At 35.1% G+C, this 15,779-nt stretch overlaps 1 protein-coding gene across 1 annotated transcript; it reads right to left on the bottom strand.

Annotated features, from left to right (window-relative positions):
* ela3l (elastase 3 like) lies at positions 1-7,883 on the bottom strand. Its single transcript, XM_015362069.1, has 8 exons — positions 7,831-7,883; positions 6,774-6,862; positions 5,838-5,935; positions 3,339-3,467; positions 2,691-2,827; positions 1,784-1,929; positions 404-556; positions 1-70 (listed from the first exon to the last, which is right to left on the bottom strand). Exons 1-8 carry the CDS (start codon positions 7,868-7,870, stop codon positions 53-55), a joined length of 810 nt encoding a protein of 269 aa, XP_015217555.1. The 5' UTR covers positions 7,871-7,883; the 3' UTR covers positions 1-52.
* Positions 7,884-15,779: the final 7,896 nt, after the last annotated feature.

Here is a 15,779-nt window from a genome sequence, read left to right as displayed (position 1 = left end):
TTGATTTGCAGGTGTTTATTGCACAGACAGAGACAGTTATCTCAGGCTGATTTCAGTTGTTCCTCATGATCTGAAAAAAAAACCAAAACAAATATTTAAAAACTGGTTCCTGTAACATAAGACAAAAACTAGGAAGCATAAAGTAGAGGGAGTGCACAATTTATAGCTAAAAAAACAAATAGTAATTTGGGTATTTTGAAACCTCCTATTTTAAGATAGCAAATTAAATTATTGCAGATAATTCTTATATTTAAAGTGTCTTTGCAGACTTTGCATTTTTGTTTTGTAATTTACTTGTCACGGACAAGAGATATCACACTTGAAGTATTTTAAGTGTACAGATTCCCTAGTTTCATTTATCTAATTGGACATTTCCTTTGATCAGGATTGCAGTATATATTACCTGGTCGACCCAGTCATCAAAAGCTGAAACACGAGTGAAGACAGTTGGCTTCTTCTCGTAGTTACAGCCCAAACCAGAGACAAAACTGGCAATTCCGTGGACTTCCCAGATACCTTCAGCGTTCCTGCAGTTCAGGGGGCCACCAGAGTCACCCTGTGACACATGGAGAAGAGAATTATATTATTCAAGGGATTAATATAAACAGAGTGTTATATAAAACTCACACAGGGGTCTTTCAAAATGATATTATGTTGTTTTGGAATTCTGTGGAAAACCCTCAGTGCCAGATAACCTTTCAAATGAGTCTGACTGTTCTGAAAACAATGATAATCAATAATATAACTAAACTTTTTACATCTGAGTATCTCGGGTATTTTCATCCTTGACCTTGTATTTCATTCCATGTCTTTATCTAGCTAATCCTTATTATTAAAGAGATCTTTAGCATATGGGTTGTTAATGAGTATACTAATGATCATAATACTACTAATAATATTACATTTGCAGTATTCATAACACAACAAGCATAATAAAGGAAAATTGCACAATCACTCTACTCTAGTGTTCCCTATTTTTATCTCGAGAGCTGGGATTCTCACAGTTAATGTTACTGGCAGTAGTTCAGACCACAGTCACAAGCTGTTGAAATGCCGGTACAGCTGCAGATGCAGAACTGTTTCTCAAGTGGTAAAGGAGCCAACTAACTGTCTGCCTTCCCCCAGCACACACCAGCACAGAACTGCTCTGGGCTGTTTGTCTGATAAAATGGGTGCTCTGTTATGATTAAGCATCTGGTAAGAAGTTTTCTTTAAATGACTATTATTTCTACATTGTCTTTTTTGTGCATTAAGGCCAAGTGTTATCCCTACAGTAATACTGTGTCACTGTTTCTGAAAGGTTGTGCTAGATATTTTTAGAGCTTTTCTGGAATCACCTCAGTTTGAGTAGAACAGAGCAAACAATGGGGAAGTCCAAGTGTTATGGTCTCAGAAGGAGTGTCTTGTCACTACAGAAGTCCACTTGTAGTCACTAAACTTAATCTGCCTGCAAATTTTAATGCATGCCATGCAGCACCAACTTTTATTGAGATGAGAATGTGACACTTAGGCTGTAGATGACCTAATAACTGACGATATCTTATTAAGTTCTTGGGAGATGACCTGTGGTGAATTGTGGCACCTTGTTATAAATAATTAGATAATTGAATTGGCACATTGTTGTCTAGGTTCTACAAGTAGTTCAGGTGGTTAGCTGTGTCAGCATGCGTAGGCTGCAAAGGAACAAGTAAAAGGTTTATTCCATGCTGAAAAAAAGAAGAAAGAAAACACAACGTTTTGGCCGTGGGGCCTTCTTCAGGTGTCAGACTCTGCACAGACTTACATTGCAACCAGCTACAATGCCATCACCACCAGCACAGACCATGGTGGTTCTCAGGGCAATGCCCCACCAGTCAGGCTGAGAGCAGGTGGCGTGGTCCACCACGGGCATCAGGGCCTGCTGCAGATTGTCAGCAATGGGGCCGTTAGCTGAAACAGAGCATGACCACAGTTGTGCAAAATGTTGAGCTTTACGTTCTCTTCTTTGGATCTCTGCAAGTGAGCTGAAATGCTGAAATGTGAGCTGTTTTTCACACTCCACCTCTTTTTAATATGAAGCAAAGTGGCTTCACAGCTCTAGGGGTACTCACTGTGATCTGTCCAGTCTTCCCCAGTGTTCACATGTGATTTCAACTACTCTATAGATTCCTCCCCCCCAGTCCCAAAACATGCTGCCTACTTTAACTGTCATTTCTCAATTGCCCCTTGTATGGATATTTGTATGTGTCCTGTAATGGACTGGTGTTTTGTCTAAGATGTAGTCCTGCTGGTGCTCTGCATCTGACAGTTTATGCTCCAGTTCAATACATCTCTCTAAGGATAAAGCAGTTAAAGAAAATGGATGAATAGAAGGATATGTACAGTAGTGAATTATTCATTTTTTCTTCTATTTTTATTTTAATGTCTTATATTTTGTTTTTGGAATCTAAGAAGAAATGTAATCAATTTTCACCGATGCTGTTAACCTTTAATACCATCGTATTAGCATAAAAAGCTAATTCTACTATAATTGCAATACAGTGAGCTTTTAATTATTTTATTGTCTTTCGCTCACTGAGATCAAGGTATAATTAAAATGTGCTCTCATTAATAAGCTGTAATGAGAATGAGGGATATTCACATTATAGCTGTGAGGCCATACAGTACTGAAGACAAAGATAAAGAGATAATGATAATGAAATTGGTCTTACTGTAGAGCCTGCCCCAGCCAGTGATGTAGCAGGGGTAGTTGTTGGGTAAGATGTCCCCAGACGGGGGGATGCAGGCCAGCTGGATATGGTCACTAAGCGTAACGTGCTCAGCAAGTTTGATCAGAGCAATGTCATTCCTTTTAAAGAGAGATTTTTAAATGTTACATGTCACTCTTAGGTATAACATGGATACATTTGTGGATGTGTTTCAGCATGCTGTCTCTTTGATTTCACTCTAACTCTAATATACATTCTTGATTGGGTTTACTGTGCATCCAAGTATGCTGTCAACGAATATGTTCTTTCATTAGAAAAAAAAAAACAGTTTGGCAGACACTATAATGTCAACTTCAAGTGAGAGGGCAGAAGCTTAATTTAAGATGGAGGCCTTGTTTGAACACATTGTCCAGAAAGCTGCGGGGAATGAGCTTAGCTGCCCTCGGGCATCCAATCAGTTGAGATAAAACAGTTATTCATGTGATCATTTCTGATCTATATTAATTAATCTATCAATATTAATACTGTACATATCGATACAGCTTAGCCACCCAGTGATGACAGTCAGAGACCTGAATAAATAAGTCAGTAGCTCACATGGAGCTCAGGCATTTGTTTTACTGTATAATTTAGGCACCTGACAGCTCTTACCCCAAAGCCACCAGAATGGGATTCCACTTCTCATGCACAAACATCTGATCTGCCATGATAGCCTTGGATCCAGGTTCATCCATCAAAAGATTGTACTTCCCAACTACCACTCTGTAGGTTAAGGCCTTGCTGCAAAATACAATTATTATTGTTGTTATTATTATTTCTTTAAATTATGTATTATTATTTAGTTTAATTATTATTATTGTTACTATTATTATTATCATTATTATTATTAGCATCACCATGATGATAATAAAGAATGTAATGTGTAATGTTCACTATACAAATGTATTTCCAGAAATATGGTATCTTAAGATATGGGTATCCAGTATTTGGGTATGTTTTATTCTGTCAATGGCTACTTACAAAACTAGCAATATTTTTCTAAATTGTCAGTGATGTCCTCTGTAAGAAATTACATAGCTGCAGAAATAATAGCATGGATGAAATGAATAATTCGATTTTTGCATTGGTTTTGCTGAAATGTCGTGTATACACAGTACACTCTGTGTGAATATTCTGTACCTGTCCAGATTCTAAAAACATATCAGTGGTAAAATTCAATAAAAGCCCTGATCTAGGCCTCTACTGTACATACTATATTTACAAGTTATTTCAAAATAGTGAAGGAGACATCATTTCAGGCAAAACTGTTCTCTGGAGGTCTAGAACACTAAGGAGCACTGAAAGGCTAAACAAGTGTGTGAGTATGTAAAGTATGTGCATGTGTGTGATTTGCCAGATACATAAAATATCACTAAATCGTTTAGATTTTGCATGATCATTTTAATTCTTTTGATATTTGTCCTCCCTATTACACTTTTCCTGCAATATAAGAAGCTGTATATTAATTTCAACTTACAGAAGCAAACTAAACCTTCACAGTTAACATTTGATTAAATTGATTGGCCAATAGACTGTAGGAACCTGCTCTTTTCGCAGGTTCAGACTGTTGGTACAGACATCATTACTTCACTACTAGCCAGATGTGAAGTTGCCTGAAAAGTTACAGTGTTTGTAGTGAGAGCTGTATCTCTCCTCCAGTAATTGCCCATTCACTGTGGGCCTGTAAGAAAATAAATATTGATTAATATGTTGTATTTTGTTAATCATTTTAGCATGCCACCATTAGAAACAACATTCAGCTTTACTCTGTTTTGTTTCTGTTTAATTTGTATTCACACTGTCCTGCTGTTGTTTTTGCATCTCACAGTGCATGTGCTATACCAAAGGAAAAAGCCCAGCAGTCTGTTTGTATGCAAGATGTTTGCACAGCTGTCCACTGGAATGTGTGAAGGGGACATGCTGTCAAGATCTCATTAGAAATAACCACCTGATGGCAGCTTCTATTTAACTGTTCCAGATTGAAGCAGTTCATCATTCTAAAAAGGATTAATTGAAGGGAGGTATTGCTTATTGCAAAGTAATTATGCATGCATATCCAGCAGACATGATGATATATATCCTATGAAATGAAGTATTTGGATCACTTAGGCTTAATGTAATAAATTGAATATGAAATAGTAAAAAGCTCTTTATTTGTAAACTTTTTAATTTAAATATATGGAATGCTTTCTAAAGCCAAGGTTCGTATGCATCCAGAAAACAAATCAATTGTAATTTACAGAAAAGTATAATACATGTTAACTAATTAATAGACTTTTATTGTTGCGACTAGCTATGAATATTTTGTGTTAACATTCTGGTTTTCCTGAAACGTGCCAGGATTGAAACTACAGAAATGAGAAAGTGATTTAGCAGTGTTACACACTTGCTGTTAAGGAGGGCCAGAGTCATGCAGTTTTTAAAGGTATCTATTTCCTTGAGGGTTTAACGCTTGGAAACAGTGCTAGTACGGTATGTTGCAGACTAATAAAGGCAATGAAATCATTTAAGTCATTCAAACTATAGGACCCCAGAACTCTGAATTCAAATATAAATACTACTGTCCTTTAGAAATGCTAAATGTTTGCAAAGTTGGCACTATTATATAAAGGTTTACCATAACTTTTACAAGATGGTATTAAATTGGGTGCTCTAGACTTGGACTCTAGGAATTGGACTGTGTCAGGTTATGGGTGTTAGATTATGGGTCTCTACATTATATCGTCACCAAAACCCTCTTTATGTCTTTAGAGGATAAGATAATTTAACCTATTTCATTGATGCTCTGAATAACATTGCACAACCGTCATTCAGCTCTGCACGCTTTTCACAAAACACCCAACACAACGTACTTAATTTGGTGTCTGAATATACCGACCTTTGAATGTTGCTGGGTAGAACTTAGAATCTGACTCTAATGCCAAGTCATCAACCTCTGAAGGCTTCACTTGTGAAGAGTTATGACAGGATACCCCATGCAAATATACCACCGTGTTTAAGTTAATTTAAGTGTGTAGTGTGTTGCATTACTAGATATTGTCAATACCTTTTCTAATGCCATGCATTGTGTTTGAAGAATCATCATCGGATTGATTATGTGCTCCTACTTACTTGATACAGTGAGCGGCAGTCATGACCCAATTGGTGGCAATCAAGGAGCCTCCACAGGTGTGCCTCCATTCATCATTTTTCAGGTATTGTAGGGAAATCTGGAGAGCAGGGTAAAAACAAGTTGTGTGCAAGAGTATTCTGACTCAGTGTGTTCTTCTTGAATTACCCAGCTATACCTCAAATCACATCTACCTGCTGTGCATTAATCTATTAGTTTAATTAGGCTTTAGCCTAAATAGAGTACATTAGAATTAAGATATGACTAAACAAAATTTTTTGCAGTGTTAAAAGAATCATAGGGAAATACATTTATATTTTTATTATTAAAGCTTGTTTTAAAGGGACATTCTAAATCTATAAATGTATACTGTATTATCAGAGCAATTTATGTAAACTAAATTACACTTAAAATGTTCCCTCTCTCAATTCAAAGGCTTATAGGAAAAACCCAGTTTTACAAACTCTCTTTATCTTATACCTATTGTGTGTTTGACAACTTAAACTGTGGGGTGTGTTGAAAGATACTGTATATCCTGTATTTGAAATGACAAAATCTCTGTGGACACAGTCAAAACACAATATCACTTTCTCCTTTCAAAGTATAACCACCTGGTGCTCAGAAGTCTGGAAAATCAATGCCTCAAAATAGTATGGGTATTAAATAAGCGATTCAGTTCACTAACATAACACAAGACAAAACAAATATGTCACAGAGAACAATAAAGCAATGTAATGCACTAAAAAAACAAGCATTTTGAATTAAAACGTCTCAACTCTGTAGGTGACAACTCCCCTTCATTACAGGGTTAATTAAATGGGCCATTAACCCACAAAGAAAATGTGTCTGGCAAAAAGAATAAAAATTTGTAGAACTTTCCAAGAGCCAAACAAGAGACAAAATAAAAAAAAAACACGAGATGGCAGACAGTGCTCTACCTGCCAAGGCCAGCTGTATGGTCGGGCATCCTGTCCGTTCACCACTCTCGACACCATAGGCTCAATGGAAGGCACGCCGCACCCATAGGCTGCAGAGGAGCCACAGAGACATCACATGTCAAACCCCACTGATGGTCTTCCTGGAGTCCCTGGACTGTCTAACAAACTTCCTCACTGAATGTGCCAGATATGGTAGCTCTATTGATTTGATGTCGGTGTGCTGCCTCCATTTTGGTAATATAGAAAATTAGCGACAATTATGACCCCAAAAGCAAAATATTTACAATTGGAAGACAATTCAACACTATTGAACCCTACCGCTGAAGTGCTTGAACTGTACAATTTTCCGTAATGAAACACACACTGATCTAACACAGAGCATACTGGATTATTCTGTTTTTAGGTAGCTTTATCATTTGCCTTTGTACAGTATCAAGCAATTCATGAATTATAATGCAACTGAAGGCCCTGTGAAAGTTTCAGAAATTAAGTCACATTTATAAGCTACAGTACGTGGTTTTGTAGTTCAGGGCTTGAATGTTTTCAATAATCGAAAAACAGAAATCAATACTTATTTAAACATGTGAACAGTATAACACATACTGTATATACCGTGTACTTGAATCATACACAGAATTTGGGTTTTGTAATCCATTGCATTCTATTAGGAAGCTTTATTGTATAGTTTTGTTTATTTTTTACGCAGCTGAAAAAGACCTGTTTCTGACAAGGTCCAGAAATATGTTTTTTAAATATAAGCTTCTTTAAAACATAAAAAAACTTCCTTTTCTTTTTCAGACATTAAGTTGAACACTGCTGTTCGACCTCCTCTAAAAACTATAAACACACCACAAAGGTCAATTAAATGAGCTTGTTAGTTTAATGGCACTTGCCGCAGTAATTATTTATTGCAGAGGAAAAAATGCTACATTTAACAAAGTATAGAAAATAAATCTTTAAAGCCATGAGAAATTCTTTGGACATTTTGAATCAAACGGGAAAAAATAAATAAAAAGTAGTCTATACACAATGCTTCCTATTATATCTTCACCCTTACCGCTTGCAAAGAGAACCGAAGCCAGCACAATTGGGATCATTCTGATTGCTTTCCTGCTGTGAAGTTGCACATACAGTAGCACAGCACTTATATAAATAGTTGCTCTTATCTGTAGGGTGCTGGCTGATAAGATTTGGGGTTTAATTGGTAAAACAGAAAATTGCCAAGGCTATTTTCGTTTAAAAAAAAATCAACACATACAGTATGTGTTTTCACAAACTAATGCATACATGAAATATATTTATATAAAAGATTTATATTTTTTATTTTTTGGAAGATAATAATCAGTGAAGATCATTAAAGGGTGATAAAATTTTACTACAGTGGTTTTTAATTGTCTTTTTTAAAGATATGAAGAAAATAATTCATAACTTTGTGACATTAAAGTTTTGTGTGAATAATTAAAAAAAAACATTTGCAAAATAATTGCTGCATTGAGTTTGCAGAGATGTACTACAATATACAGTATATGTTTCATTAACTACTGTATGTAATATATATATTAATTTTCATTTAACACATACCTACAGTATCTAACGTCTTACAGAGAGGTCAGACCAAAAAATATTGAAAACACTCACTTGAGACATTGTAGCAATCTTTAAAGCAATGACTTCTTCAACATTCTGTGTTAAGTGTACTTTTAATAAATTGTTTCACATGCTGGATACTTTTAAAAGTATTTGGTGGGTGGGTAGTGTTTTGTGTGTGATTGCAGATAGGAATTTCAAAATGCATGTATATGTTTTGTTGGTATTTTTTTCTCTTATTATAAATACAGTATGTGTCTGATGCAATGATGTGCAATTTATTGTAAAACTGAATGTAATTATTGTTTATGCATTATCTTTCAACATAAGGCTATTTTAAAACCTAAACCTACATATGGTAGGTTCTTTATACTGCATGTACTGTAGTTGCGTCTGGGTGCAAGCTGAAAAGGGTTAAGTAGAGTTTAATTTCACTCTGTAAAAGTATAATAAAGAAAACAAAGTGTAGCTTTGCAACTTCTTCACACATACTGTAATTTTGTCTTTCTGTATTTCTTTCTGCTTTTCAGCATAGATACCTAAATGTTCTCACAATATAATTTACAGTTACGTACTGAAAGTTCATATAAAACTGAAAACGTCAATGGAAAATCTGAAAACACCTGCAGCAGTTCTCATTGAACCGAGAACTCTTTCATTATCTTAGCCAGGTAAACTCTGGTTAAAACACATTCACCGCTCTGCAGGTGCATTTTATCTTATCTTTTCTCATGGCCTTCATGCTAAAAATGTCCTTCTACCTCACATTTTATAATAAGGAACCACTGAAGGAATGTACAATAAGTGCAAATGTCTTACAGTACATTTCCTTTGCGCCGCCCCTCATCCTATATGCCACAGGGTATGTGGCAAAACGGAGTTGAAAATGGGACAGTGTGAAAGAGCTCATCTTTGTAAATCATAGAACCAATAATGATCATGTGACAACTTCAATCTGTATGAGGAAATGCAGATGACAAATTACAAGCCTGAAATTATAGCTGATTTTTTTCTTTATGATTATGCATATGTAATACTGCAAATGTAATAAAGATCATAGTTAATCAAACCTTAATAATTTACTCCTAGAGAGAAGTACATACAGTAGCTACTGTATATTGGAATAGTGCTTAGACCCAATCAAGAAGAAATACTGTAGATGTATATAACTAGCTTGGAAAGCATGTTGGTAACAGTGTCATAGATTAGTTTTTTTTATTGGTTGTATGTACTTAATTGGATTTTGCAGAACTGAATACACCTACAACCTAATCTTGCAGTTTTGAGAAATAGGCAGCTGCTGGGAATGACTCAATAGTCCAGAAACCTTTTCACCTTCTGTAAAAGCTATAGTATCTGCATTTATCTTTTACCTGAATAACCCTTTTTAATGAAGTTCATTAATGTCCAGTGTCAGATTTCAATAGAGACTCACAATCACTACTAACCACAGATGTGTGAGGGAGAATCCATCCTTCCACAATCCTTCTGGTCAAGAAGTACTTCCTGTTCTCAGTTTTAAATCTCTAACTACTGTATACTGTATGATCGCTTAATATACCGGAATCTAAATCACTCATAATGATAAATAAATATAAATTAAAAATAGCAATGATCTCAGTACAGATCCCTGTGGTACTCCACAAATTACATCACCCAATGTCAATATTCACACCTTATCTGTACCCCTGTTTTTCTGTGTCATAGCTTATTCTCAGTCCTAACACTTGTGTTTCCCTGAAAGCCTACCTCCTGCATTTTGAAAATTAATCTTTGTGTTTATCCATTACAGCTATTTCTTGTTCAGAAAACCGTTAAACATGTTTCTTAAGCAAGACCTATATTTTCTTAATCTATGTTCAATATATCCATATAGTTAATGCACTGTTTTAGTTGTAATTATTGTTCCCAAAACCTTACATGCAGTAGATGTCAGTCCTGTCAGTCTGCAATTACTTACTGTAGTTCAGTTTTGTGACCTTTACTCTGGTGCACTACATTATCAATCTTCCAGTCCCTGGGTATTACCCCTGCCATGAGCAACTTATGGAAGAGTTGAATCAATGACTAAGAACATAAGTATGGTAATAAAAGAGAGAAGGCCAAGACTCTAGTCTTTTTGGTCATTTTTAACTCTGGATAGCATTTCTTGTTTCCTTCACTACAACTAGTAAGATATCCAGAGGACCTTGGGTCCTTACTAATCTTGATTGCTTCTGCTACCCATTGCACTTCTGTCTCCTCTGAGCTAACAGTATTTAGTACAAAACTTTTTGTTTCTGCTCCTTGAAGCATGTTGTTGACTTCTTCCTCAGTAAATACCTGAAAATCAAGGTTCATCCTTGTCCCCTTTGTTTAGATACTTCCGATTTCCTCCCATTTCCAAAACGTCTTATTTTAGCTTCCTTTCATTATTTAACCCCCATAAATAAGTAAACAAGTCAAACAAATAAATGAATCAAAAGATAATATTTGGTGTCATTCTTACATGATAATACCAAAATAGCTTTCATCTCTCGTGTATCTCTTATTGAAACAGGCACTTTTCTTGTAAAAAAATAAAAAAGCTCTTAGATGTTGGCAGGAATGAAATCAGAGGACGCTCTTTTAAAAGAATGCATACGTCTTTTGCAAAATTGGGAATGCAGGAGAATACTGATTCTTTTCCGTTTTAATCTAATTTTAATGGAACGCCATCTGCCTTGCAATGGCCTTGATAAACTGTTAAGGACTTTAGGAAGTGATGAACACACATAGTGCAAACAGAAATGTAAACAAATAGGCCAGCTATTTGTTCATTTACACGAAAAACAAAATGAGAACCATTGCTCATGCAGCCCTTCATGTCTGGTCAATTTAATTAGCTCTTAATTGCCTAACAGCACTAACTCTTGAGAAAGGTTTATTTCTGTAAACAAAGTCCAGACTGCCTGTCAGGTACAGTACCTGAGTTTCTAAACTAGCATTGCCATGACAACAATGAGACTGCCATAGCTGCCAGTAAAATAGTCTTCAACACTGCAAACCTACATGTTTAGTCTCTTTAAAAAGGTTAATTTGTCAGGTTTTTTAAATGGAAAATAAACACATTTACAGTTAAATATGTGTATTGTGGCAAGCCATTGCGTAGAGGAGAATAGGCTGCATCACATTAGAAGTATGAATGGCATTTGAATTGTCAGAATTTGAATTATGAGAAGTTACAAACAAGAGAATGCCATTTGTCCAATCTAGATTGTTCAGATGTAACTACATGATATGTGGATCTCATCCAGCTGCATGAAGGAAGCCAGGGTATCTGGTTAGTAAACATGGTTAGGTACAGTAGATTGTTTTTGACAATTATATGAGTAGAGGTGTTCCAACATGGTTCCACCAGGAGATCACGGGAAGTATTATCATATCCCTTTTCACAGATAGGTGGATTATGTTTTCAGTTTTTCTGAAGACAAATCAGCATCTAAACATTTCACTCTCTGTATTTCACTGCTCAGTACTGGAATTCTTTCATCCGATCAAGACCATGCATCCAAAAAAGCATGATTATACCAAATAGCTACTGTAGTTTGCACTTGTGTTGTCTGTTAAAGGAATTTCTACTAAATCATCTTGCTTCAATCTGAAAGGTAATAAAGCAGCTATTCAAAGGTTGTGGGCCCAAAAGATACGCTCAACAACAGTTTTTGTCACCACCAATGATTTAAATGAGTAGTTATCAAATAGGGAGCGAGTAAAGTATAATATTTTTCATTTGGATCTGTGGGTTTATTAATCTTGATTACTTCTGCTAACTGTTACACTTCTGTCTCTTCTGAGCTAACAGTATTTAATACAGAATGTTTTGTCTCTGCTCCCTGAAGCATGTTGTTGACTTTTTCCTCAGTAAATACCTGAAATTCAGGGTTCATCCATGTACCCTTTGTTTAGAAATTTTCCATTTTTTCTTGGATATATTTTACTTCACCATTTGTAGTGCTTTTGCTGTTGTGGCACTGGAGGAACGTGTTTTATTTTGTTTTGTTTTTTAACTTCCATTTATTATTTAATTATTTAAATTATTATTAATTGAATTCATTCATATTTAAGTAAACAAGTCAATAAATGGACAAACAGAAGGTTCATATTTGGTGTTATTCTGGCATGATAATGCCAAAATAGCTTTAATCTTTTGTGTTTTATTACATTTTGTTTATCATTTTCATAATTGTTTGTTTTAGATTGCTGATATAATAAAAATATTGTAGAGAATTTATTTTTTTATTTTGTACTAATGTAGGAAAATAGTGTGACAACATGTTTGATTCTGCTTTTATTACTAAATTAAAGATATTTACTTTCTGTAAAGAAACACAAATAAAAAAGAAATGCACACAAAGCATGCTTATCCCCTTGCCTCGAAGAAGAATGTGAAAAAATGCAAAACAGCTGGGGCTCATGTGAATATGTTTCTCATTCTTCAGGAACCTGCAGAGCTGCTTCTAAGCTTACATGCCTTCTTTAAATAAATAGCTATATGAGATATTTGGATCACTTCCTGTACCTACTATCAACCAACCAAGCTACTGTAGTTCTCCTTTGTAATTTGTCTTAAGGTCTTAAACAAATATTGGCTCATGAGGCTTGTTGGTCGTTAGTTGACATTTGCTATCAAAACAAATGAAAAGATTGATAAACCTCAAAAGGCAAGATCTGCTTTTCGTATCCTTAAAGTAATGCAGTGCATTTATCTGTGGCCTAGTGAATCTATTGATTACGTCGATGACAATAACATTTTTTAACAAAATGTTAGATGAATAAAGAGCAGAGAGATATTTTGCTTAACAGAAAGATAGGGCAGTCTTGCACTGCACAACAACACATTTATGTACAAAACATGCCACATCAGGCATGAGTGTGTTTCTTTTCACTGTGCATTTGCTTTGTTAGAAATTGGGTTGAAATTGTGCTTCGTAAATCTTAGAAATGGCACTGTGACTGCTTTGCTCCATTATCTCTGGCACTACTTTGCTTATCAGCCCAGAAAATACCACCTCCTGGGTTACAGACCTGACAGTCTGAAACTGTCTTTGTGCTGGTGCATTGTTTTCTCCTGATAAAAGAAGCAATTCTAATTTGTTTTCTTGACTGATGAAATATTTATGTATAACACATTTAAGCAGTTTCTCCTGGAATATCTCATATAAAGTGGAAAAAATATTGCTGAATCAGTTAAGAGCATCATTGTAATATCCAGATTTATCCAAAGCTGCTGTGATGAAATCAGAGTGAAGCAAATTGTGATACCAACACTAGATGGCAGTGTCCTAACAATAAAGCTTGAGAGAGTATTTCTAAAAAAAAACATATATGGAATTATTCCTTTTTATAAACCATTGTCAATACCTTGTATGTGAGTTGAATGCATCAATTGAATGTGCTTAAAAAAACTTGATACCAAAAAACAGCATATGTTGCAATTCAAGTCACTCTACCTCATTTACTGAAAAGAAAAAAGCCTGTTTTGAAAGTTGTTTTTGACAAATTAAACATAAAAATCCTTGTAAATTAGGTAAATAGGAATAAATCAAAACAATTTACTGGGTATTAGTAGATGTTCTTGTAAAACCCTCTCAAGTAAATGAATTCACTTTGTAGAAATCACATTTAAAGATACCTTTAGGCTGAAGTGGTACAAGAATATTAATTTATTAATTTTTGTGGACAATTTAAATATCAACATCTACCCTTCCTATTACATGCCTGGTAGTGGGAGAATAGTGGGTGTTCCCAGGTTAACATTCAGGGAATCTCTCGGGGTTCTTGAGTTGAAAAACTTCTGAAATACAGAAACATGTCCAGAATGGTTCCTATTTGGCTTGAAAATGCATTCTAATTCTTTGAACGAGTGCTATATTTAAGAGGAAGTCAGTTATAGCACGGTTTTGTAAAGTTCTTATCAGACTTGCTCACCATAATAAAAGTATTAGTCAGTGATAACGTCTCATTATAGTCGCTGATAGTTAACAACAAACATTTTCCTCACATCTGGGTTTGCTACAAATATTCATTGTTTGTATTTACTGGCCCTTCATAATTTCCTCTTTTTGTGCATACAATACAAAAGATTTTGATGCATATACTACAGTTTACTCTCCCGTGAATGTTCGTCAGACTAAAATTGATAATTCTAATTCAATATGAAGCCTAGTCAATAGCTAAGGTGATCAGCTAATATTGCTGTAAATGAAAGTCTAGTTATTTTTACAGTTACTGTACGTTTATGCTTCTTTGTGTGAGTCATATGGCATTGCAAATCACTTTTATTGACATACAGCAGCATCCAAACAAATTGTTCTCTTAACACATGGGTTAATTGAAAAGACTGACCTTGCAGGTGCAGCTGTATTCACCCACAGAGAGGAATATTCTTCCAAAGGTGTCCTCATATAGTGCAATAGTGTAATAGCAGTGTAGGCACAGCTATGAAAACAAAGGTGTAAAAGCCCAAAATGGCTTCCTCATAACTTTTAACCTCAGTCAAGAATAACAGATGTAGTCACACAGCAGACTTGCACCATTTCTGCTTGAGTCTTTTGTGAAATTACAGCCTCTTAGAATCAATACCTATAGAAGCTGTGTACTCATAATAACTGTCTGTTAGTCAATGGGGTTCTATCTACTGTACAGATTAATTTTAATTACAAGATAAAGCCAATTTTCTTTTTAACTTTTTTGAAGTTCTAAGAAGTTCTTAGAAGGATGATCAAGGATGAAAACAAAATATTTCTCAAAGGTTTACAGGTTACTACAGCATATACAGCAAATTTGGTAAAAATGTAGGATTCTGCTGCTCTTTTCAGTACATTGTTGATTTGAATGGACACAGCTCACTTTATAAATTCAGTATTTGCACTGGTGGTAACTTTTTAAATTACAAGTGAGAGCATTGTGGGCCATAGAATGCTAACTAAAGCAAAAAAACTTTTAAAGATAGAAAAAAATAATAGTTAATTACCAATAATGCCATTAATAATTTGTGCAAAATTCAGATTTTATATATCAATGAATAGAAGGTTTTAGGGTGCTGTTCATTATACTGTGATGAAATGTCTTGTGCTGGGGGTTCTCGGAACATTTTAGGTAACAAAGGATAATTGTTCCTCCCTTACTCTAAACATAGAATGGAATTAGACATAAAATCCTGTAAAGCAACGTACAGAGGTGCAACAATGAAACAGGTTACCCTACAAAACTCTTTCTACTACAAGAATCCTATGCAAGGGCACCCTCTATTAACAAACCTTCCCAGAAGCAGTGTGAGAAGACAATGTGAGTGGTGCCTTCTGACAGGAACCTGATGCCAACATTTGTGGAAAAAGAGATACAGTACATACCTTCATTTCACTTCACAGATCATAAACCATAAAATTGTAAGACATT

The sequence above is a fragment of the Lepisosteus oculatus genome, chromosome 3, assembly GCF_040954835.1.
Source record: "Lepisosteus oculatus isolate fLepOcu1 chromosome 3, fLepOcu1.hap2, whole genome shotgun sequence".
Classification (NCBI taxonomy): Eukaryota; Metazoa; Chordata; class Actinopteri; order Semionotiformes; family Lepisosteidae; genus Lepisosteus; species Lepisosteus oculatus.
The sequence above is the reverse complement of the archived record's forward strand: the minus strand, read 5'-3'. Positions and strand labels throughout refer to the sequence as shown.